Below are 25,189 nucleotides of genomic sequence, written 5' to 3'. Positions count from 1 at the left end.
ATCGAACTTTAACTAAAAGGACTATGACCTTATACCAGATATTTAGACTATAGAACTATCATGGATCTATTTTCTAAATCAATTACTAAAAGCACAAGAAGAAAACTAAAGTTATTAGCAAGAAGAATTTAATCAAGAAGACCAATTTTAAAAATACATGCCTAACAAACAAAAAAAGATAAATTTGGTGATGTAAGAAGTACCTAGGAAAATTATGAGGTGCCCCTGAATATTCTCATTATACTAAAGAAATATACATGGGAAGTTATGATAATTGCGATGTCCTGCAAGACCTCTGGAGACCCATTTACATTTAAAAAGCATTTCTCATCATCCTGGTATTTAGCCATGAGAGGTAATATGCAAAAAAAGAAGGCTTCTAAGAAAAGGAATAATTATTAATTTTAACCTATTTTAGCTAGAAACAAGGAACAATTTATCTACTTAAAGCACAAACTATTAAAAAGTACATTTTCTGATTTAAAAATGTTACAAGAACAGACATTTATTAATAAATAAAAGAAATTATAAAAGATCTACTACTCACTTTGATATTTCTGTAAGTCTCATTCAGAACCATCTTATTAAATTCAGGATTCTTAAGAGTATCAAGAAAATTTGAATAAAGGCTGTGAAAGTTTGGCTCAATACTGACTCTCTTCATGACAAGATATTGTGAAACCCAAGGCATAAACTCCTCTTTCACTGTTTCCTTCAGTTCTTCAACCTGGGCAGAAAGCATGGACACAAAAAAATGTTTGAAGTATAATGGAGTAACATGGAATTAAGTGACCCAAATGAACAAAAATTCAATTGTCACCTTTAAATAACTATGAAGCCATTTTCTGACAGGAAAATGGCACCACATGTTAAATGCTACTATCACTGTGTTTTACAAAAAAATGTCACCTGTAATACTACCTGAATAGAAGCTGGGGGTGATGAGTCACCAAGACCTCAAAGAAGAGCCTACTATCTGAGTGCCTGGCACAGCTCTACATGCAGGAAATAGAAGTAAAATCTAAAACCATTCCAGTCCTTTTCCCACTGAGTTGCACCTCTGACCCAACTCCCCACCCCCTTTTCAACTTTTCTGTGCTATCTTTCCCCATTAGACTGTAAGCTCTTTGAGGGCAGAGACTGTCCACTTTTATCTGTATTTCCACCTCCAGCAATTATCACTTAGCACAGTGCCTGGATCATAGCAGGCACTAAGTGTTTAATGATGATTGACCAAAGAAACTCACACTCGATTGGGAGAGACAAATAATTAAGTATGTTTTAAAAACACAATCTTTGGTAGCTTGACACTACACTAAGATTTTTGAGACCCCTGAATGTAAATAGTGGATGGAAAGTAATCTCAGAGAATGAGGTGATGTACCTGAAATACAAAGCTTGAGATTCCAAGTTCTAGAAATCTTGTTTTTGTTTAATTAAAATCTACTTGTTTATACTTTGACATATTAGTGGCATTATATTATCTTTCTTTTTCTTTTTTTTTTCCTTTGGCAGGGCAATGAGGGTTAAGTGACTTGCCCAGGGCCACACAGCTAGTGTCAAATGTCTGAAGCCGGATTTGAACTCAGGTCCTCCTGAATCCAAGGCCGGTACTCTATCCACTGCACCATCTAACTGCCCCCTGTGACATTATATTCTAAACACAAAACAATTTAGTCAGGTCTCCCTGCTTATAGGTAAAGTACTTATCAGTGATGTCAGCCTCAGAGTATAAACTCAGAGAGGAAAATATTCTACATGTATTTTACTTAAAAATGAGAATGATGTGTGATAAAGCATTTAATAAATATATTAATGAGAATAAAGTAGAAGTTGATGACATCTGTAGATGAAAAGCTGGATTTTCTAAATAGCAAATCAGATTTCAACAGACCTTTGAAAGACTGTGTAATAAGTTTCAAACCTATGTCAAATTGGCAGACTTAAAATGACACTGAAGGAAAAAAAGGAATTGGGGTGCAATTAAAATCCTGGTTCTCCTACTTCTTATTTGTGTGATCTCACATCTATCCCCCCTGAGCCTGAGTCTTATCCTGTACAAATTAAAACTATAGGGCCTAATTAATGGAAAATTCATGTTTACTATGGACAAAGAACCAGACCACACTCACCTTTTGTGTCATGTTTGACTGAGAAAGGTTGTTGAAAATAAAAGCAATTTTTTCCTGGACGTTTTCTGGAGGCTCCACAATTCTCTCAGTTTGGTCCGTAGCCACCAGCAGGGTATCAATATTTGTAGTATTAATAGACGGCTAGAAGGCAAAGTAAGCAAAGTACACAATGGTTCCATGGAAATTCATATCACAATTTCTCTAAGTAACCATGTCACACCTCAACAAAGAATTTCACTTACTGGCACATCCTTTTTGAAGCTGACTCCTGTGGGCCTAGTGATTGTGATGGTTTTAGCCACAGTCGTCGTTGTTGAGGTGGTTACAATAGTGCTGACTTGACCAGCAAGAGGAGCTTTTGCTGGAACTTGGGCCTGGGCCTGGGCCTGGGCAAGTGCAATACTTCCAGGGGTGGTAATTGAACCCTGCATTTTCACAGGAGGGTCTCTAGATTGCTGTCCATATTCAATGTACTTTAAAAAAGAGAAAAAAATGAAATAAGACTTTGTTAGGCTGGGCAATATGAGAGGGAAAGGGAAAAGAGGAAGATCTGTTCATTTTAACATTTTCCAACATCTCTCCAATTAGCCCCTTTCTGTCCTCTGGCACTGCCACCACACACAGGTGAAGCCTCTCCTCCCCTGCTCCTGGGAACGGCAAGTCTATCTCCCACTCCAATGTGTCCTACTCAGGCCCCTGAGTGCTGTTCCCTTCCCCACCACAATCAATATTCCAGTGACTCCATATCACCAGCAGGATCAAATACAAGATATTCCACAGTTTGAAACCCTTGATAACTTGCCTCCTTCCTCCCTTTCCAGGCTTTCGATACATGCTCTTCCATCTATGTAGTTATGCAGTGATACTGGTCTCCCTGGCTGTTACTTCCACAAGTCAGTCCACCTTCTCATTCAACAGCTATGCCCATTCTGAGAATCCTCTTCTTGTCTCTGCCTGCCGGTTTCCCTGGTTTCCCTCCCGCCTCGGCTAACACCCTACCGTTTCCTGCTTCTGCCAGTCCTCCTGAATGCCTAATTCCTTTCCTCTGAGACGACCTCCAACTTACCCCGTATGTATCTTTCTGCACAAAGTTGTTTGCCTGTTGTGTCCCCAATTAGAGCATGAGCTCCTCAAAGGCAGATGCTGTCTATTTCTTTCTCTGAATCCCCAACACTTAGTAACCAGGCATAGTCAGCACTAAATAAATATCTTTTGAATTGACCTTACTTTAGGGTTTTTTAATTCAACTCCCTTCACTTCTTGAGCCATTTGAATCCATTCAGAACATAAGGCTACCTTCACATCATAATTTCCTTCCCTCTATTAAAGTTAACTGTAATGCAGCTAGGAAAGAGGAATGAAAAACTCTCTCAAATCTTGTTATTAAAACTACTCTGAGGTACCACCTCATGCCTATCCGATTGACTAATATGACAAAAAATGAGAATGATAAATGTTGAAGAAGGTGTGGGAAAACTGGAACACTAATGCACTGTTGGTGGAGCTGTGAACTGATCCAACCATCCTGGAGAACAATTTGGAACTATGCCCAAAGGACTATAAAGATGTTCATACCCTTTGACCCAGCAATTGTGGTTTTTTTTCCCTTTTTGTTCTGATTCATCTCTTAGAGCATGACTAATGTGGAAATGTTTAACATGATTATAATGTACAACCTACATCAGACTGCTTGCTGGCTTGCAACTCAAAAAAATATCTTTACATGTAATTGGAAAAAAAATTTTAATTAAAAAATTTAATTTAAAAACCCTGTTATTAATATAGTATTGACATAATGGAATAACATTTGAATTTGATTGTCCTTTTTGCTTATGAAACAGAATACATTAAAACTTTTAGCAAAGTTTAGCAAACCTAATCAAAAGATTTAGTCATTAAGATCTTTTTATCTCTAAGATTTCTTTCAAAAACCCAATGACCACGGGGGACAGCTAGGTGGTGCAGCCCTGCACCAGCCCTGAATTCAGGAGGACCTGAGTTCAAATCCAGCCTCAGACACTTGACACTTACTAGCTGTGTGACCCTGGCCAAGTCACTTAACCCCCATTGCCCCGTAAACACACACACACACACACACACCAATGACCAGCCAAAATGAAATTAATCACAATAAGCAATCTTGATGTTAGAGAACAAATGATGAAAAATGAACACACCCCATACCCCCTGCCCCAGAAGTGGGGGGATGATCACAGGTGCGGAGTATTTCCTATATTGTCAGTCCTCTCGTTCATAGGATTTACTTCATTGATTTCTTTGTTACAAGGCAGAAGTCAATGTCAGGGTGGAAGGCTGATATAAAAAACCCAAGTGACCAGTAACATTTTTAACCCTACTTCAACACACCATTTTCACATAAAAGGGTACTTGTGATACATGCAAATCAACCAAGAGTAGTTTGCCCCACCAGCATAACCATTTGTCCATGACATTTTCTTGGCAAAAATACTGAAGTAGTTTGCCATATCCTTCTCCAGCTTGTTTTACAGATGAGGAAACTAAGGCAAATAGGGTCCTGATTTGCTCAGGTTCACATGGCAAATAAGTATCTGGGGTCATATTTGAAATCAGATCTTCCTGACTCTAGGCCCAGGGCTCTGCTGACCTGGATAAACTACATCCTTGAGTATCAAAGATCTGGATGTGACTATTAAATCAATGATACTGGGATGGGGGTAGGGATGGGAATGAGACATACAGATGATGACAGGGTCTGCTAGTGACTTCAAGTCCTTGGAGAATTCTATAACAGATAATTTAAATAGATGCATATTGAAGATATGGAAAAGTCAGTAGGGATTACAAAGAGACAGACAGCATTGGTTTCTTGAGAGTAAATAAGGACAAAGTAACCTTAGTTCCTTAGTTTTCTTCTCTGACACAGGAGAATGCTATAGGTAATGTACCTGTTGGATATAGCTGTACACAATTTTAATTGTGGGGGGGCAGGGAGACAGAGAGACAGAGACACAGGACATACAATATAATGGCTATTTTCAAGTATTCAAGGGCTCTTTCCAAAGGACACAACCAGAAAAAAATCTAAAGAAGTTGTAAAGCAGCAAATTCATGTAAGGGGTTAAAATTCTAGCTATGATGTCTAAAATCTGAGTGGTCTCCCCAAATTAGAAACTTTAGCAAGAGTTTAGATTTTTAAGTATTTATTAAAATATATTAGGGGTTAGTAAAGAGAAACATGTGGATAAAAAAAATTAGACCTGCCTGCTCTCTCCCTAATCTGCATCCCCTGCTCCCAAGCAGGAGTCTCCAACCCCAAGAGACCTCTCCTCAGGGGCTTCTTCCAGAAGCCTCCTGCAAAACAGGAAACAGGGCCGTCCACACACACAGCTCCAAGCTAATTGGCTGGTAACCCTGATTGACACAACTAACAGGTGGTTCTATAGATGTCACATGGTTTCTTTTCACATGCTTTTTCCTCATGGCAGAGCTTCCCTGCAATCTCTCCAGCAGGGGGTGCCATTCCAATTCTCACAGTCAGGTATGTCAGTAAAAACCTGATCATGAAAGCCATCCAGGAGAACAATGAGTGGATTGCCTCAAGAGCTGGTGTGGCTCCATTCACTGGAAACCTTCAAGCAGAAGCTGGAGCCTTTTCACTGGACGACTGGACTGGATGGTGCTGAGGCCTTTTTCTACTCTCAAATTTTATGATTCTTTTTTTTTTTTTTACATATAAGGTATTTTATTTTTTATTTTTTCCATCACATGTAAAGATAGTTTTCAACCCCTGTTTATACAAGCTTTACAATTTCAGATTTTTCTTCCTCCCTCCCCTCCCTCCCCCCTCCCCTAGACAGCAGGCAATCTGATATAGGTTATATCTATCTATCTATATACATATACATATAGATATAGAGATCTACATATCTATACACACACATATATATACACATAATAACATTAATCCTATTTCTGCATTAGTCCTGCTATAAGAAAAAAATCAGAGCAATTATGAAAAACCTCAAAATAGAAAAAAAAAAAACAGCACCCAAAACAAAAGAAACAGTATGGCTCACTCGGCATCCATACTCCACAGTTCTTTTTTTTTTTCCCTTGGATTTGGAGATCCTCCTCCATCACAAGTTCCCTGGAACTCTTCTGTACCATTGCATTGGCAACAACACTCAATGTTGATGATACTGTGTACAATGTTCTTCTGGTTCTGCTCATCTCACTCATCATCAGCTCACGTAAGACCCTCCAGGTTTCTCTGAACTCCTCCTGCTCATCGTTTCTTACAGCACAATAGTATTCCATTGTATTCATATACCACAACTTGTCCAGCCATTCCCCAATTGATGGGCACCCCCTCAACTTCCAATTCCTTGCTACCACATAAAGAGCAGCTATAAATATTTTTGTACATGTGGGTCCCTTTCCATGATTTCTTTGGGAAAAAGACCTAAAAGTGGTATTGCTGGGTCAAAGGATGTGCACAGCTTTATCGCCCTTTGGGCATAATTCCAAATTGCTCTCCAGAATGGTTGGATCAGTTCACAGCTCCACCAACAATGAATTAGTGTTCCAATTTTCCCACAGCTTCTCCAACATTTATTATTTTCCTTTTTTGTCATCTTAGCCAATCTGATAGGTGTCAGGTGGTACCTCAGAGTTGCTTTAATTTGCATCAAATTTTATGATTCTAATAGGGAAAACAGAAGGGGCAAGTTTGGCACTGCCCTAAGTAGGTAGGAGAGTAGTCCAAGAGAACTAGCTCATCTAGACAAGTTAACAAAATGGAAAGCAGGCAGTTAGAAATGTGTATACGATGCTTGTGAGAGGTTAAGGCTCAGGATATACATTTACAAATCCATGTGCAGAGAGGTGATAATGTAGTAGGAATAGGTAAGATCACCATGGGTGAGAGTGGAGAGGAGTGACAAGAGACAGTAAATTTTATCTGATCTGAAACTTTGACATAAATCTATTAAGGATTTCTGGCATTTTATTATTCCACACCAGTATTATGGTAAAATGAAACAATCCATTTACAAATTGGATCATATGACGGAATTCTATATGCACTAATAAATTATATACTAGTTTATGCCTTTAATTGGCAAGGCTAATGACCCACCATAAAACTGCATTGTTTTTTAAAAAACATTTAAATATCATAAGCCTGAAAAAAAAAGGTTATTAAGACTGGAAAGAAACAAATTATATAGTAAATAAAAGATAAACACTATACAAAGGGATCAACAGATCATGTCAACCTGAAATATTGGCCCAACCTTTCAGAATTTTAGATGCTGAGGAAAACACTGGTTAAAACCTGTCTATGCTGTGATCCAATATAAAAGACTCTTAAAACTGAATCACTAAAATCCCTTAAAATACCTTTCTCTGTGTCTGACTATCAAGCACACTTACCTCCTGCAGATGATGAGGAAACCGCATAAAGTGACTAATAGAGGCCAAGTGCTGACAGTACTGGGGGTAGTCCTTCAATCTGTCAAAGAAAAAGAGTTCTCTCATTAACAGACACGAGGAGCCAGAAAGAAAAGTCTTCAGCTGATATAATGACCCCAATCCCGGCCCCCAATCCTGCCCTAAGAAACAAACTCACCAGACCTACTGTTCTGACCAATAACACTGTCATAATCATAATAATACAGGAACCTAACTTCCCAGAATGTTATTGAATTTTAACATTTAACTTCAATCAGTCAGAGACTATTTATCAACTTCACATCACACTGATTTTGGTCAGCAATAGGCACTGAAATGAAGATTCCAGATGGCATCATGCAGGAAGAATCTAGGACCTATGCTTTCATGTTGGTATGAAAACACCCCTAACTAACTTACTGTGAAGAGACACTGAAAATTCTACGATTTGTTCACAAGTTTAAAGTAGAATTTGTCTAAGGCAGGACTTGAATCCAGGTCTGCCCGACCAATTTTCTTCCTGGTAAGCCTATGTACTTTCTACAACAACCTTCAGAGGAGGGAGAACATTCCAAAAGAAGAATACTCACCTATTTTTAAATCTATCTAGTGCAGCAATCCCAAAAAAATACATTTTGGATTCATAAGGCTTGCGTAAGGCTTCAAGAACATAGCGCAGGGCCAGGCCAAGTGCCATGTAAGTAACCAGTCCTTTTTCTATGATCCCACCAAACAGGCAGGCTGTTATGTGCAGTTCTTTATCAGGGTACTGGGGGAAAAACCGATATTCTTCAAACAAGTTCCTCAGCATACAATTGAACACTTCTCGTTCCCTTTTAATATTGGAGTCCTTAAACCTCTGTAACATTTCTAATACCTGCAAAAACGAAAGCCAAATGGTTACCCCTAGAGCTTTATTCAATGAAGTAATGCTTTCTGCAACAGGGACTAACTACTGAGGCCCAGAAACAGTATGTGGTGACAATCTGTGTTGCAGTAACAAAAATTCCTCAGAATTTTAAACACAATTTGAGATGAGAAGTGAAAAAAAGTAACAAAAATGCCTAAGACATACAACCAAAGGATCAAGGGGAGGCTGCTGGTACTAGTTCAATAATGTCCATTTTAGTGATGGTGAGGCAAGTGCTCCCAGGCTTGCCGGCATACTCACCTCGTCAACGGACATGGTTGGATGTGGTGGATGGTTATAGATGCGCTGAAAATAGCTGTTGGCTTCATCATCAATCTCTTTACTAAAGTGCTGGTTTGCCTCTGGCCACACCTGAGACACGTCCGCTATTGAAAAATGAAAAGCAACTCCTGGGCATGTGATTCTCCTAACTTTTTTTCCTCCCCTTAAGCCCTCACCCTCAACCCTCAAACACCAAAGAGGGTTTAAAACTTAGGTAAAAGAATGGACCAAAATGTCACTAAACTAAAGGATTACATGGTTATGTTAATGTAAGCACAATGACAGCCATATAAAACCTTGTTGTTCAAGAGGATATTCTAGAATTCTTCCTGAAAAAGCCTATTCCAAATCCTATTCCTAGCACTGTCAGCTTTTTTCCTGAGCACATTCTGTACTCATTTAATAGGTAACTCTCATGAGATACTTACCCTTAAGCCAAAGCTACAAATTTATGTTAAGGTTTTCTTCTGATGCCTTAAAGAAGGGACCAGAGTCTATCCAAATGGCCTACGCTTTAGGCAAGACAGAGCAGGATAATGAGCTGGCATGCCACACAACACGGACATGCAGACATCTCTCACACCAGCTTTCAGGGCGGCCAGCTGATGAAAAGCACTTCTCACAGAAATCACTACTATTGTTAGGCCTAAAGAGGCAATGGAGTCATTCCACAGCTCATTTTGGACTAAGTTTCAAGGAATTACTCTTCTACCTTCAGGAATATTTAGTTTTAGAAAGCAGCACAGAGATAAGTGAAAAAAATGCATTCTGCTTAGTTAATATATCAGTACATCTCAAACCCAATTAAAATTGGGTACAACTACATCCAACTCCCAAGCAACAGACCTGTTAGTTAAAATCTTAAAAACTCCTTTTTGTACCTAAACTTGTCAATCAATATAAGAGCTAACACTGGCAATGTCCTTTATGTGGCTTGTCTCATTTCCCTCCTTACCACAGTCAGTCCTTGGAGATAGTGGCCACTATTATTCCCATTCTCCAGATGGAGAAATGGAGGCTGAGAAAGATTGAGACTTGCCCAGGGTCACACTGCTAGTAAGTCCTTATGTGAGGCAAGATCTGAATGCAGGTCCTCCTGGCTCCTCACTAAATCACCTAGCAGTCCAAGTTCAAACTTAAAAAACAAAAATCCAAACCCTAGTCTTTTCTCATCTATTCCTAAAATTTGCTTTTAGAGTGGTTGTGCTCTAACTCACTAACCTCAGCCTACAAATTTTTACTTTTAGCAACTTATACCCGTACTGAATTCAGTAGCTCTAATGTCCTCCCTCTGAAGCACTGTCAATTAACAACTATTTTGTTACCAATTATCTAGGCCCAATGAAACTGACCCAACCTCCCAAGTGCAAATTTACTATGGTCCAGTCACATTCACAGCCACAGACAACACTACCACTTACGAGGTTTCATCTTACTCTGCTGGAATGTAGGTTGGTTCAATCCGGAGGTGCCCAACTTCCTCTGCACAAATGGGTCATTATTCACTGCAGGGAGTCCCAAAGCCGCAGTTCCTATACCACTCAGGCTACCTGTGCCAAGACCACCTACTAAAAAGAAGGCAAATGGTCAGAAGAATAATTGTGCGTGTGTTTTTAACTATATTCATCTTTCTCAAATTTAAAGTTATACTGCATTTTTACTAAAGTGCCTGGACCTTTCCTTTGTAAATTTAGGTGTAAGCAGTTCAGAGATCTGTTATTTTACTTAGAATAATATGGATGACCAAAAATATATACTGTATTTTGGTTTAGGAATAAATAATTTTCACCATTTTATCTTTCCAGACTATTTAAATAACAGAAGTACACACAAACACCCAGGGAAGTGAGGGAAGAAGGAAAAGACAAAGGAGAATGGGGAGGGCTAGGATAGTCGCCAAAAAATGTTTTGGAATGTAAAGTCTATTATTAAAGGGTTTATGTATCTGTTTGGAGTTCAAAGTGGTATCTAATGTAAGATACTGGTGTAAACCCAATTTCTGCCAAACAGCTTTCCGCTGTCCAAGCAATTTTTGGCAAAAAGTTGTTCCTCCTCAAGTAATTTATGTTCTCAGACTTATTGAAGAATATGTTTTTGAAATGATTTTTTAAAAAAAATTCTTCCTCATCTAGTCTATTCCACTTGAGGGGGGGATAAGGGGCGGGGCAATGAGGATTAAGTGACTTGTCCAGAGTCACGAAGCTAGTAAGTGTCACAGCTAGTGTCAATCTGAGGCTGGATTTAAACTCAGGTCCTCCTGAATCCAAGGCTGGTGCTTTATCCACTGTGCCACCTAGCTGCACCCTGTTCCATTATTTTTTAAGAAGTACCAAACAGTTCTGACAATTAGTACTTTATAGGATAATCTGACAAATGAAGTGCCATTCCCCTTCATTCCTTTTGCATTATTTCCCTTGAGAATCTACCCCTTTTGCTTATCCAAAAAGCAGGAAGGTGAATGTGCACAGACACAGACACACACACGCATGTGCGAGAAACTTAACAACAAGGCACATATTGGGAAGAGAAAGAATTACAGAGAAGTTGACAATCTTAATACGTATAATTGGACTGTTACTGATGGATTAATAAAAAGATTGACATCCGCACTGAGTATATACCCTTTTGAGCTGACAAGAGATTTTTGTTTCAATTAACGTTGAGGGGAAAACAACTACTCAAATGACATTCACAAACAAAAAATTACGCTAATCAATTACTCCACAATGAAAATATAGCCATCTAGACTCCCGACAGGCTAATATGAATTAGGTTACTTTCAAAAGTTTCTCTTTATCTTACCAAGTTCAGGAACTACTTGTAATCTCAAGCTATCAAGTTTACTTAGTTTACACACCACAGTAACTATAGGTGATCAGGACCCTCATCATATACCAATAAAAAATACATGGCTTCTATAAATGTTTCCTTACCTGGAAGCTGTGAAGAGAGTCCTCCAATGCCACTGAAAGCCGTTGTCTGATTTGGAGTGGAAAGAGGTGGAAAGGCTTTTGCTGGTGACTGAGGGGTACTGAAAGCAGAACCCAAATTTGGAGGAAAACCCTGCATACTCTGGGTGTGGGGGGCAGCTGAACCTCCTATACTAAGAGATGCCATCCCAGCAAGGGGATCAATCTAAAAAAGATGACAGAGTATCACCAGATGCTTCAGTCAAGAGAGCTAACAAACTGACATTATTAAAGCAACCTTGTTTAGAATTTCTAAAAAATTGTTTTTAAACATTCCAAAAATACAATAAGCAGCCACACATTTTATGACTATTAAAGTCTAACTATTCAAAAGTAGAGACTGAGGCATTTATTTTAGAAAAGATTTGCCAAAATTCCGGAAACATAAAATAAAGCATACAGAGTACCAAGCTGACCACACCAAGGCTATTTCACCTGTTACTATAGTGAAATGCTGTTATATTTAACACCAAGGATTTTTTTTTAAACGACCTAATACCTTTGAGCCCTCATTTAGTCCCTTAAAGCACAAGCCAGAAGGTAAATTTTGCATTGTCAATGAGTCATAGATACCTTTCCTAATTAAAAAAAAAGATCATTCAAGAATCTTATCCAAAAAATAATAAATATCGTAAAAATTTGGAAGCTTTTAACATAGTACCAGTGTGTATTCTTTTCTAAGAGGTATTTTAGAATATCTAAAAGAAAATTTTCCAACTCGGAGAGGTTTTTGATTCTATACCTTCTTTCTGAATTTCGAGTTTGATAGTTAATGAGTCATTCATTGAAGAAAAATGTTTTAAATCCCAGTCTCCCCAATGTAGCTGAGAAGTATGTTGCTCTCAGAGGAGAAGGGTGATCGGGGCAGGAAATAACTTAAATGTACCTTGTTTTTAAAAGAGCAGTTCAGTTGAAACCTGAAGAGCCCCAGTTATAACAAGTCCTTATGCTCTAGCACTGTTGCTTGGCCTGAGAAGCTACAAACAAGACACATCAGGTTCAAAGGCAGTGCTTATTCCTCATGAGTCTAAGCAATTCCCTTATTTTTAAAAAAACAAAATCTTTATCCATTTGTCTAAAAAATAACCTCAAAGTTTTACAGTCATATTATAAAGATTAAAAACAATGCTTAACTATGCCCTGATACCAATCTACTTTTAAATTTGACAAGCAAATTAAATTAAGTTTACTATAATTCAATTTTCCCCCACTCTGATTATTATTTGTTGCTTTAAAAATCCACTTTATTTAATCAATATGGATGGCGAAAAGAGTACCTTCACTGATGGTAGCATGTTATCAAAACTTATCTACCTGTACAGGAGAAATGGCATCTAAGCTGCTTGCACTAGGGGGACGTCCTTTTGGCATAACTCCTGGTGGTGGCTGTCGAGCCTTATTCATAACATTACTGCAATTGGCAACCATGGTCAGGATAGTCTCTGATAACTCTTGAGAAACACTCCTGGAAAAAAAAGAAAAGAAAAGAAAGTCAAATGCAGCATCTAATATTCCTAACACGTCCTGTACTACTCTGGTTCCCTGAAACATTGAGAATAGGTATATCAAGTTACAAGGTTTGGACAAGGATCTTTTGCTTGTGACACAGTACAATGGCATTTATTTAAAACAAGTCATAGCTATCAATAAATTACCAACCTTTATAAATTAAGTATAAAGACAAAGGATCTAAAAATTCCAATGCAATTCTACAGAGATGGTAGCATACCCACCACTTTGTCAAAATGCATAACCTTAGCAGCAATACACAAGCACATTCTACATCTATATATGACACCACAGCAAATGCCACCCAAATATTAACTGATGAGTTTATACAAGATCCTATGTATGGTTCTCTCAGCGCTTTATTAAGGAAGACCTCCCTCCACCAGGAGAACAGTTGAAGAAAGATGAGAGCCACCTACCTTTAAAGCTGTGCTCCCAAACTGAAAAAGCCATCACTACCTTCTAAAAGAAGTTTGTTTCCCTTTTCCACTCACTTTGTTCATTAAGCATTTACCAGAAACTCTTGTTTACTTTATCCTAGCCCCCCCTTCCCCAAGTCTCAGAATGGTACTGCTATCATCTAAAGGTAGAGGTTATCATAAAACTGACTTACATGTTTTTAACCTCTAAACTTTGTCTAGCTCTAAATTTCAAAGACAAATGAGTCTATGAAAGGTTGCTCTTTACAACACTACCAGAAATGACAGTTTAAAAATCCAAGACATGTTTTAATATACCTTTGAACTAAAAACAATGCATATCAAGAGGGAGGAGATTCAAAGGAAAGTGCATAGGAGAAAATTAACTAGTTATTTAGAATGAGACTAAACAAAGAAATAAAAATGAGGCCTTCAAATACATATACAAAGCCCATGTTTTTTCTAAAGCGATATGTGGTCAAAACATTGGTTAATGGAAAACATGGGAATAATAACTGGCAAACTTTTAGTTAAAGTAACAATGAGATTGTTGGTTTTATGACAGTGTTTTAAATTATGGCAATGAAAAAGCTGAATTTTAGATGTTTAAAGGGAAAGGAATGAGGTAAGATACACTGAAGGTGTTGGAAATTATTCAAAGGATTTTAAAAGTTTTTTCCTTACAAAACAGGGATGGCACATAAATCAGCTATTGAGTCAAATGGTAAAGAGAATAATAATTGAAGGAAACTATGAACCAAACAATGAGTAAAAACAAAACAAAAAACCACACCAAGCTATTTTCCATAAAATATACATAAGTCCAAGATCACAACTGTTTTAGAACCAATTTGCAATGCTAAGTAAGAAGAGAAATACATAATAATGACACAGCAGATTTCAGCCAACAAAAATCTCTACTTATTTTGAGAGGAACAAAATCCTGTTGGGCCCATAAATGTAAAAGTCTACAACTACTTCATAAATTATCTCATCCTTCAGCTTAATATTATGACAGATTAACGTCTAATGAGACAAGAAACTTCCCACTACCAGACTTACTTTTCACTGAAATCAAAGAAATGGACTGCAGAAACAACAGGTTATTGAAGTCTCTTAGGCTATAAGAACTTTTTTACTTTCCTCAAACAAATACAAAACTCATATATTTTGTGCATTTGTTTTTCTTCTAAGCCTTAATAACATAAGCCATAGAATAGATACCTATTCAAGTATTGCAAAACCAAAAGAAGATAAAAATGCTGCTCTGCTTCATCAACTCCTATACAAATTAGTAACTTATTTGTTCTCTCTTGTCCTTTCATTGTTATGTTAATTACTTCTGACATATTAAATGTCCTTCATCTCAATTTTTAATTTTTCTTCGAGGTCCATTCATTGCTGATTACTTTGTAGGCTACATGTGATCTCAATAACTTCTCTTATTTGCTAGAATCCCCTCTCAATACCCTTATCTAAATTCAGTTGATCTTAATTTTTTCAACCACTCCTAAAAAGATCTCGGACAACACGTGAAGAAACAAGATTCCATTCAAGTAATTATAAATACTATAAATTTAGGCTTGACTTTCTGTAGGGCCTAAATAACTTAATATCTATAATGAAAAAAGGCATGATAACTGTTATATGACTAAAATAACAAATTCAAATACCCGTGATTCAGTCTAGCTGTTATTAACTATCTGAATCTCCAAAAGCTAATTCATTCAAGATAAATAGTTCAGGTAACAAGATAAATGATAAGATGAATAAAAATGAAGTGAAGAGCACGTTATTATAACTGAGGAAAATACAAAGCCCTTCCTTCTCTGGAGAATTGGGACTGTTAGCTGTGGTTGAACGCCCTGGGGAGTTTGCCCAATTTTGCTTTTTTTTTCTCTTTTCAATTCTTAGTTATAAAAGATGGTAGATCCCTGGAGAGGAAAGATTAAGGGGGGGGGGGGGGGGCGTTACAATGGGAACCCAAAAGATTTACTGATGTTTTAAGCTTTATTAGCTTAAATACCCTAAATAGCATTAAGGACTATTAAAACTACATGGAGGACTTTTGGGATGCTTTTGTTTCCAAATACAATGTTAATCATAAAAAGAAATAATCATAATAAAATAAAAGAGCCCCTAAACATTTTTTAAAAGGTGTTAGAGCCAAGATGTCCAAGAAGTAAGAAAATATAGAACAAGCCTCCCTCCACAAAGCCCTCTAGAGAGATCTATAAATGCACCAGGCCTCATCTTGATGGGGAAATCCAAGAACAAGTCACAGTGAGCCAGTATCACTGGCCAGGACCTGAGCATGGGAGCAAGCAGCACTGGGGCAGGTAGCCCCACATATAAGTGCACATGGTGGGAATGGCTACCACCGGGCAACTTAGCTCTCCATTAAAGGTCACAGATGCAGGATAAGGAGGGGTTTGAGCTCACACATGGCACTCCTGGACAAAGAGCAATCCAGGCTCTTAGCTGTTTGTGCCAAGCAAGTCCAGAAGCCAGCCACAGCCATGGGCTCACTGAAATGGGGAGGAGGGGGTGTAGGGGTGTGTGTCTTTGTGTGAGCGCCCGAGTGCCCACACGCTCCAGCTTCTACTCCATTCTGAAGTGTGGGAATCCCAAAACAAAAGGGTGTCTGCAACTCAGTCATTCTGAACCTACAGCAGCAAGACCAACCCAAACATTCCCTCCAAAAGTGTGCAAAACCTGGCTCAAACAAAGTCAGAAGTCAGGAATCAGGCTGGAAAAACAAGCAAACAAAAAAAGAATCTCACCATAAAAAGCTATTACCACAAAGAGAGACACTCAAGACAAACCCAAAAGAAGAGAATGAGTCCAAAACACCCACAAGCAAAGCCTCAAAATAAAAACAAAGCTTGGGCACAAATTCAACTAGAATTCCTGGAAGAGACAAAGCAAGAACTAAAATACAATTTTTAAATGTTTATATAAATGAAGTGCGAGTACTAGAGGGGGAAAAAACTGGAAGAGAAAGGAGAGCTATAGAAGTAAGAATTAGAAAGGGACAAGAGTCACAAAATCTGGCCCAATCGACAAACTCCTTGAAAATTAGGATGGACCAAATAGAAGCTAATGACAATAAGAAATATTAAGCAAAGTCAAAAGACTTAAATATACAAGAAAATGTCACGTATCTCATAGCAAAATAACTGACCTGGGAAACAGATCAAGGAGAGAGCATTTAAAATCAGACTACCTGAAAAGCCATGAACAAAAAAAGGGCCTACACATCCTATTTCAAGAAATCATAAAAGAAAGCCAGATCTCTTAGATTTAAAGGGCAAACTAGAAACAGAATGCATTCATCAGTCACCTGCTCGAAACACTAAAAATCAAAACTTCCAGGAATATCATAGCCAAAATCCAGAGTTTCCAGGGCCCCACCCCACCCTACCCCGCCAAAAAATACTGCAAGCAGCCAGAAATAAAGTCAAGCACCAAGGAGCAACAGTCAGGATCACAAACGATTTAGCAGCCATCACTGGAAAGGAGTGGAGAGCTAGGAAGACAATATCCCAGAAGGCAAAGGATATATAAGCCGATAGCCAAGAATAACTTACCAAGAAACACTGAGTACAAAATCCTATAGAAGAAAAAAAAGGGACCTTTAATGAAAAAGGACTCCCAAGCATTCTTGGTGAAAAGACCAGAACTAAAAAACAAAAACTATGATGAGCAAATAGAGGAGTAAGGAGAAAAACTAAAAAGGGAAACAAGAATTAACAGTCATGAGCAACTAAACAAGAATAAACTGCTTATATTCTAATAGGAGGAGATGACATATGTCTCCTCTGAAACCTATTATCATTAGGGGGTCATAGTGGTAGTATAATTAGACAGAAGGCCCAAGAGTGGCTTTGTTATGTCTTGATATTAAAAGCAAAAAAAAAAAAAAAAAGAATATAATGGGAAGAAGTGGGGAGGGAACTTGTGGGAAATTAACTCATAACTGAGGTGCATAAGTCTATATAAACAAAAAGAAAGTAGTATGGCTGACACCTGAACTTCACTCTCATCTGAACTGGTCAAAAGAAGGAAGAAGATAAAAAACACAGAGTTAGGTACAGAAATAATTCCACTCAACATGGAAATAGGAGGGGAAAGGGGACAATGGGGAATTAGAAGAAATGTTAATGGAGGGCGCAGTCCTAAACAAGACAAACTTTATATCAATTGTTTGAAAGTATTTATAGATTTTTTCTTGTGGTGGCAAAGAATTAGAAACTGATGTGGGGGTCAATGCCCATCAATTAAAGAACAGCTGAAGAAGTGACAGCATATAAATGTGGTGAAATACAATAAGAAATGAGAAAAGTGATGATTTCTGAGAAACTGAGGAGACTCATATTGTTACTTCATTCTCAAAAATGACCATGACATCAGGGTGATGTCATGAGTTACAGTGAATTGCTCACTAGTGCCATTCCCTCCTCCAGAGTCATCTGGGTCCAATGGCAAGATTTACATCAGGATGACTGGGTGTGGCCCTGGTTGTTTTTTTAAAGCAACTGGGGTTAAATGACTTGCCCAGGGTCACACAGCTAGTAAGTGTCTGAAGTGAGATTTGAACTTGGGTCCTCCCAACTTCAGGGCTGGTGCTCAATCCACTGTGCCACCTAGTTGCCCCAGAAGACTTATATAAACTAATGATAGTTGGACACTGTAAGAAAAGAAATATAAGCTCGATGCCAGGAAAAACTTTCAAACAGTTAGAGCAGTCCAAGAATGGAACTGGCTGCCTAGCAGAGTGGTAGGCTTCTCATTTTTAAGTCTTCAAGCAGATGGGAACCATTTGTCAGGCATGTTAGAGTAAAATAATTTTTTCATATATGGGTTTGACTAGATGGTCACTGAGGTACTTTCCAACTCTCCTATTTCATCAACTTTCCTAAGGAAGACTGCCAAGATTGGAATGAGTTATGACCTTAAAATAAAAATGGATGTCCATTATCTTATGAGTTTTGAAAAAGACTTTAATAGGCAAGGAAACTTCCTACACTGCTCAAAAGATGGCACTGTTGCACCAGATCAGATGGAAGGGAAGATGGGGAAGAGAGGTAAATATGCAATATGTTTAAAGGATTCGTTCATGCCAGGTACTCATTAAAAAATTTAGTGTTTCTATCCGGAATTTGCCTTGGCCAGATCCACTGTCCCATTTAATATGCTACTGTCTGAATTTCAGGGACTAAATTTGAGTTATTTAATGCAAATCTATAAATATGAAAAAAGTAACAGAGGTAAAACATCATCATTTTTAAGTAATGATGTAGAGTTAACATGAATGGCTATCACTTGTCCCTAAAATGAAGGATTTCCAGCCAATTTTGGTAATTCCTGAATCCTTTTCCAGTTCAGTTCAAACTGCTGAATAAATGTGCTAGGACTACTCACTACTCATACAAACTTAAGCATACTGCAGGTCCCCAGTGTTTTTGTATATGGTTAAAAAAAAACAGCATAATGAATGGCCAAATACCACAGTTGAAATACTTTCTACCTAATCACAACATATCAAAATGATCATCAATCCTGTTAGGAGGCACCATGACAAGACAAAAAGCAAGATCTGGAGAAGACTCCCTAAATTTGAATCTTAGTTTTGTGTAGTTTGGAAGGAAGGGCATTAGCAGCTGTGGGATGAGGAAAGGCTTCACGTAAAAGGTGATGAATGAGCTGTCTTAAAGAAAGTGACTCCGTGAGACAGAGGTGAGAAACATCTATCTGCATTCTAGGCATGGGCAACAGACCCTGCAACTGCAGACATAGCAAATGGAGTACTGTGGGTCAAGAACAAGAAAAAGTACAACAGAGTTCAGCCCCCCAAAAAGTCAAAATACTATTTAATTATGAATATATCCTAGATGAAGACAGTAATTCACTTTAGGTTTTGTGAGAAAGTCTTTGCCTTCAAACTGTGAAAGTATTAAAAGAAAAGGAAATGTAGTACAGAGAAAGGCTAGGTCTCACCTAAGTATAATAAAACTGCTTCCACAAAGTTTTTTTCAAAAAAGCTATTATTGATGTTGGAAAGATTGTGGTATCCCAGGCACACCAACACAATGCTGGTGGAGCAAGGAGGTAATACAATGATTCTGCATAATATGGCTACCTTGTCCTGACTCTGATCCAGAGAGATTCAACCCAGAGCACAGACCCCAAGGAAGCCAAAGACCAAAAGTTCCCATGTACCCCCAAAATACTCAAAGCAAAACACCATGTAATAGAAAATATCTAAAAACAAAGTTTAAAAAATTGGGGAATGGGGCAGGTAGGTGGCGCAGTGGATAAAACACTGGCCCTGGATTCAGGAGACCTGAGTTGAAATCCAACCTCAGACACTTGACACTTACTAGCTATGTGACCTTGGGCAAGTCACTTAGCCCTCATTATCCCGCAAAAATAAATGAATGGGGGGCAGGTAGGTGGCGCAGTGGATAGAGCACTGGCCCTGGAGTCAGGAGTACCTGAGTTCAAATCTGGCCTCAGACACTTAACACTTACTAGCTGTGTGACACTGGGCAAGTCACTTAACCCCAATTGCCTCACTAAAAAAAAAATTTAAAAAAAAAAATGAATAAAGGAAGGAATAGGTAAGTAAATGAGTAAGTAAAATTGGGGAATGTCCATACAAAGTGTTGTACATGAATGTAATAGATATTACCACACTATAAAAAAAGAAAAAAGAAACTATGTTAAATACTTAATTATAACCATAAGATGTAGAACACCGAAAACATCAAGTGTGGTCATTAACTTTGCTGAATTGCTCTTTTTAGTCTATATTACAAGAAATTGTTTAACAAGTCCATACCTGGAAGGAAGAAATGTACTCAGGACTAGGTGATGTGTAAAAACAACCACTGTTACAACCTGCTATATCCCCACATTGCAAATACATTTCCCACAAACATTCTCACCCTGCACAAGCTTGCAGACAAGCCAGCATCGTTGCCAGTGTTTCTGGAGGAAGTTGAGCACTTTTCGGCTGATCTTTCTCTGGGGCAAGGCCACCCAAGATGGAAGGGCACCGTCTCTTTAAGAAAGTCATACACGCCTGGATGAAGGGCTCCTGAGAAAGAGAAAGTCTCATCTATTTGAATCTTATCTCAATGGTTATCAGACAAAAAGATAATGCACTAAGCTACTACAGCTCAATAGGTTTTTTTAGGGGGGGACAGGGGATGAGGAACTAAACTATCAGACCAAAAACATTTTCCACATCTTCAATGCTACATAACTAGATCACTTCTTTAACAATTTTTCAACACCAGAATTAAAATTCAGAAATGAAAGGAAAAATCCTGCTTTACCCCATGCTCCCGAATTTTATCTGTGAGCCATTTGTCAAGTTTGAGGTATTCCCGACGAGAGGCAAGTGCAGCAAGGTCAATAACAAAGGCAAATGGAGTACCATTTAGCAGCATTGACAAGGCCTAAAGAAAAAAAATTAGAGACTACTAGTCAAAAGAACAGTAACTTTCCCTCTCTGTCTTATTCTTTCTAATCCCTCTCATTTTCACAAACAAGTCTAAAGCATGCTGCTACTATTTTCTTGGCAACAACAAAAATAGTTTGGTACTATTTAGTGGTATAGCATTATGTCTTGCTTACAATAAGAACTAATGTTCTAAATGTGAAAGCATGACACTACCTTCCAACTAAACTTGACCTTGTGCTTTCCAAAATACCTGAAAACCTGCAGCTAAGTGACAGCATAGAATAAGACAACGACTTTTTACTCAAATGATAAATTGAAGCCATAATCTATATCCCATCTAAGACATCTCTGCACAAGCTTTACTCTAACAAAAGCTCAACTAAAACATCAGAAATATAAAAACACCCAGAGAGCAATAATGATGCAACAAATATAACTACCTTTCAGAAGGCCCTGCTGGTCCTATCAGACCATCTATGCTACCAAAAGCTGCATCCCAAATAAATGAAAGTCCATAGAAAGGCAATAGATACCTCAAAGAAACAGTAACAAAAACATCACACATAAAAATAACCAAAAATTGAAAACCTTCAGATGGCTTAAAGACCACAGAAGCTAGAATACAATAAATGGTTAAAAAACTTTAGACCTTCTAGAGGCACACTACTACCATCACCTTCTGATAACAAATAAAAGTTTGCTAAAACTAAGTGTGCGGTACCTGCTGAGCAAAATTAACAAGCTGGCTGTACTAACAAGGAAAAAAATCTAACTCCTGATATGATCAAAGCTTGCTGTATTGTCAATTATTCCCAGAGACATTATTTGTAGTTGAATAATGAATGTCAGTATTATAATAAACCAAAAAAGACAATGACAAAGTACTGCCCTCAACTCACCTTCAAATCCTGGGCCACATCAAGAATCCGAGACAATTTGGTCTGGTCATACTGCTCCCCTCGCATATACCATTCTGCCATGGCATGCATGATAAGCTGGCGAATTGAGGGAGACTGTCCCTAAAAGAGGGGAAGAGGCACAGGAGCAAGGCCATTGTATCAACAACTCACAACTCCATTTTAATTTCTACCAGGGATCATCTACATGTTAAAAGCATGAGCACATGGTAATTCAGCCCAAGAAAGAATTCAGATTAGGGGCAGCTAGGTGGCGCAGTGCATAAAGCACTGGCCCTGGATTCAGGAGAACCTGAGTTCAAATGCGGCCTCGGACACTTGACACTTACTAGCTGTGTGACCCTGGGCAAGTCACTTAACACAAATTGCCAAGAAAGAAAGAGAGAGAGAGAGAGAGAGAGAGAGAGAGAGAGAGAGAGAGAGAGAGAGAGAGAGAGAGAGAGAGAGAGAGAGAGAGAGAGAGAGAGAGAGAGAGAGAAAGAGAGAAAGAAAGAGAGAGAGAGAGAAAGAGAGAGACAGAGAGAGAGAAAGAGAGAAAGAAAAAGAGAGAGAGAAAGAAAAAGAGAGAGAGAGAGAAAGAAAGAAAGAAAGAAAGAAAGAAAGAAAGAAAGAAAGAAAGAAAGAAAGAAAGAAAGAAAGAAAGAAAGAAAGAGTTCAGAATATATGAACATTCTGGTAAAAAACAAAAAACTTAGTAGAATCATGAGAAATTTGTTTGAACCTAGTTAAGACAACAAATTCTATAATCATAACAGAGTCTCTGCTTCGAAGTTTCAATTCAACTAAAAGGAAGTCTACCACAATAGTAAAACAGAAGCAATTTTAAGGCAAAGAACACTCTGGGACCTGTGGTAAATTCACTCAAGTACCACAAATCTCAGGATCATAAACTTCTACTTCAGTGACTAGAAAAATACATCCTAAAAATTTTTCAATCTTAAAAAAATTAAAGGCTGATCAAAGCTGGCCCAAGCACACAATTATAGCACCTTTATTATTTAATACTCTTCAATAATTTGCTCTTAAATTATAAACATACCTTAATTATGTATATTGAAAATTTGTTAACCTGTCTAAACATGATTTTTTTCCCCTCTGATAAAGGTCTCATTTCTAAGATAACAGGGAACTGATTTCTTTGTATAAGAATAAAAGCCCATCTCCAGTAGATAAATGGTCAGAAGTTATAAGTAAATTTTCAAAGGAAGAAATCCAAACTCTCAAAAAACATATAAAAAAATTCTCTACATCACTTTGATTAAAAAAAAAATGCAAATTAAAACAACTCTGAGGAGGGTTCCACCTCATCCCCACCAGAATTGACAAAAAGGGAAAACAGGGACATTAATGCACTCTGGGTAGAGCTAGTCCATCCATTCTTGAAAGCCATTTAGGAACTGAGCACAAAGTTATTAAACTGTGTGTACCTTTTAAGCCAGCTACCCACTACTAGAGCTATGCCCCCAAAGAGATCAAAAGAAAACAACCTGTATGTACAAAAATACTTATGGCAAATTTTTTTTTTTGTGGTGGTGGTGGCAAAGAATTGAAAAATAAGGGCAGTCTGTGAATCAAGGAACGGATGAACAAATTGTGACATATGAATATGACGAAATACTAATATGCTCTAAGAAATGATGAAGGGCACAACTTCAGAGGAAACTGTAGAGATTCATATAAACTGATGCAGAATGAAGTGAGCAGAACATGAGGAGAAAACAATGACAAAACTGTAATAAAAAAAAAACTCTCAAAAAAAAAAAATGCCGTACTTCTTATTCACCAGAATGTAGACATTAAGGGTAAAGCATCACTGCCTATAAAGCAGTAAGCAAACTAAAGAGCACATAATTATTGACAGTGCCTTGAAACATCTTTTATGACAGTCTTCAATATCTCCAAGTAAAAAGGTCATACAAAAATATAGCGTGAAAGGCTTGGACTAACAGTGACAAGATTTCCTAGCTCCTTTAAAAAATGTAATTACTATGAAAAATAATAAAGGATACATGCTTTCTATACTCTACTCAATCAAACCAGTTTTGAGAAATGGGCTCAAAGATTAACACTGTGCATGCATGTGTAACAGGTAGAATCACAACACATGTCTTAGAACTGTGGGTGGGCCCCATTTGGCTATGAGCTAGCACAAGGAATTTAAGGAGAAAGAGGTACAAGCTTTTGGGAAGCAAGTACAACAAATAACAGAAATATGGACTTTTAAGGATGAGTCAGAAGAAAATGTTCAAGAAAATGCTCTGCCTATCAAACAAAGGTATTCTATCATGAGAGAAATGAAATCAGATCTAGAGCTGGTAGGAACCTCAACTGACAAAACTGAGGCAAAGAGAGGTCTACCTGACCAGAATCACACAGCTAGAAGTCTTATATCTTGAATGCAGGTCTTCCTAAGTCATTTAGTACCATAAAGTTTCAGGACATGGATGGAGAATCCAATTAAAAGATAAGAATTTTCCTGAATGAAAAGTAATTAAGTAAAATTGATTGGCAAAGTGGTGAATTCTTACCTGCCCATGCCAGGCATAGTGCAAAATAATGGCAGAGTTGGGATGATTTCCAAGGAAAATTGGCATCAGGGTAGAAATGAGTTCATGGCGCAGTGTGTGCCAAGAAGTGTTGATCTGTAGTAAGGCCAATACCAACATATCTGGACAGTGCTTGATGGGAAAGCTGAAGAGCTGTTTGACCTGCTCATACTGCCCCACCTCTGCCAGTCGCAAGAGAGATTCAATCAAGTCCAGGCTCTTCCTAACCAAAAGAGAAGTTAAATGGCATATTAGAATTCACATACAAAATATTATTTTTCCAAATTAAAACTACATTTTTCAGCTACTCAGACCAATTCTATGGTATAAAAATATTACTCTCTTAAAAGCTTATATATTCAACAAGAAAGCAAAATTCCATATTTCTTAAGCAATTATTTTGGTTAAACCTATGCTAACATTTCACCCATGAAAGAGGGCCTAATGATCATATGTATACCAATGATCCCCAGATCTCTGAGCCCCATATTTCTCCTGAGCTTCAGTATCTTGTCAGAAATTACCTATTAGGCATTTCAAACTGGACATCTCAAATTAAACATCTTTCCCCCACATCCCTTCCCTCTTCCAAAATTTCCTA

At 37.9% G+C, this 25,189-nt stretch overlaps 1 protein-coding gene and 1 non-coding gene across 10 annotated transcripts in view; both read right to left on the bottom strand.

Annotated features, from left to right (window-relative positions):
• The window catches only part of CNOT1 (CCR4-NOT transcription complex subunit 1), a 98,130-nt gene that overhangs the window by 25,717 nt on the left and 47,224 nt on the right, over positions 1 to 25,189 (bottom strand). For 2 of the 9 annotated variants that reach the window (XM_043981414.1, XM_043981418.1), the window contains exons 13-25: positions 24,571 to 24,811; positions 22,025 to 22,144; positions 20,998 to 21,120; positions 20,605 to 20,756; positions 13,041 to 13,191; positions 11,691 to 11,892; positions 10,179 to 10,325; positions 8,737 to 8,861; positions 8,156 to 8,442; positions 7,548 to 7,626; positions 2,375 to 2,605; positions 2,133 to 2,273; positions 548 to 727 (exon numbers count right to left, since the gene is read on the bottom strand). In XM_043981414.1, coding sequence (XP_043837349.1) covers positions 548 to 727; positions 2,133 to 2,273; positions 2,375 to 2,605; positions 7,548 to 7,626; positions 8,156 to 8,442; positions 8,737 to 8,861; positions 10,179 to 10,325; positions 11,691 to 11,892; positions 13,041 to 13,191; positions 20,605 to 20,756; positions 20,998 to 21,120; positions 22,025 to 22,144; positions 24,571 to 24,811 — 2,179 coding nt within the window. The remainder of the gene's footprint in view (positions 1 to 547; positions 728 to 2,132; positions 2,274 to 2,374; positions 2,606 to 7,547; positions 7,627 to 8,155; positions 8,443 to 8,736; positions 8,862 to 10,178; positions 10,326 to 11,690; positions 11,893 to 13,040; positions 13,192 to 20,604; positions 20,757 to 20,997; positions 21,121 to 22,024; positions 22,145 to 24,570; positions 24,812 to 25,189) is intronic. The other 7 variants (XM_043981416.1, XM_043981421.1, XM_043981415.1 and 4 more) reach the window with 4 other exon arrangements.
• Positions 12,605 to 12,740, bottom strand: LOC122745085. Its single transcript, XR_006355375.1, has one exon. It is a non-coding gene; the product is annotated as a small nucleolar RNA SNORA50 (small nucleolar RNA).

This window comes from Dromiciops gliroides, chromosome 2, assembly GCF_019393635.1.
Source record: "Dromiciops gliroides isolate mDroGli1 chromosome 2, mDroGli1.pri, whole genome shotgun sequence".
Classification (NCBI taxonomy): Eukaryota; Metazoa; Chordata; class Mammalia; order Microbiotheria; family Microbiotheriidae; genus Dromiciops; species Dromiciops gliroides.
This window is presented reverse-complemented; position numbering and strand designations above follow the sequence as displayed.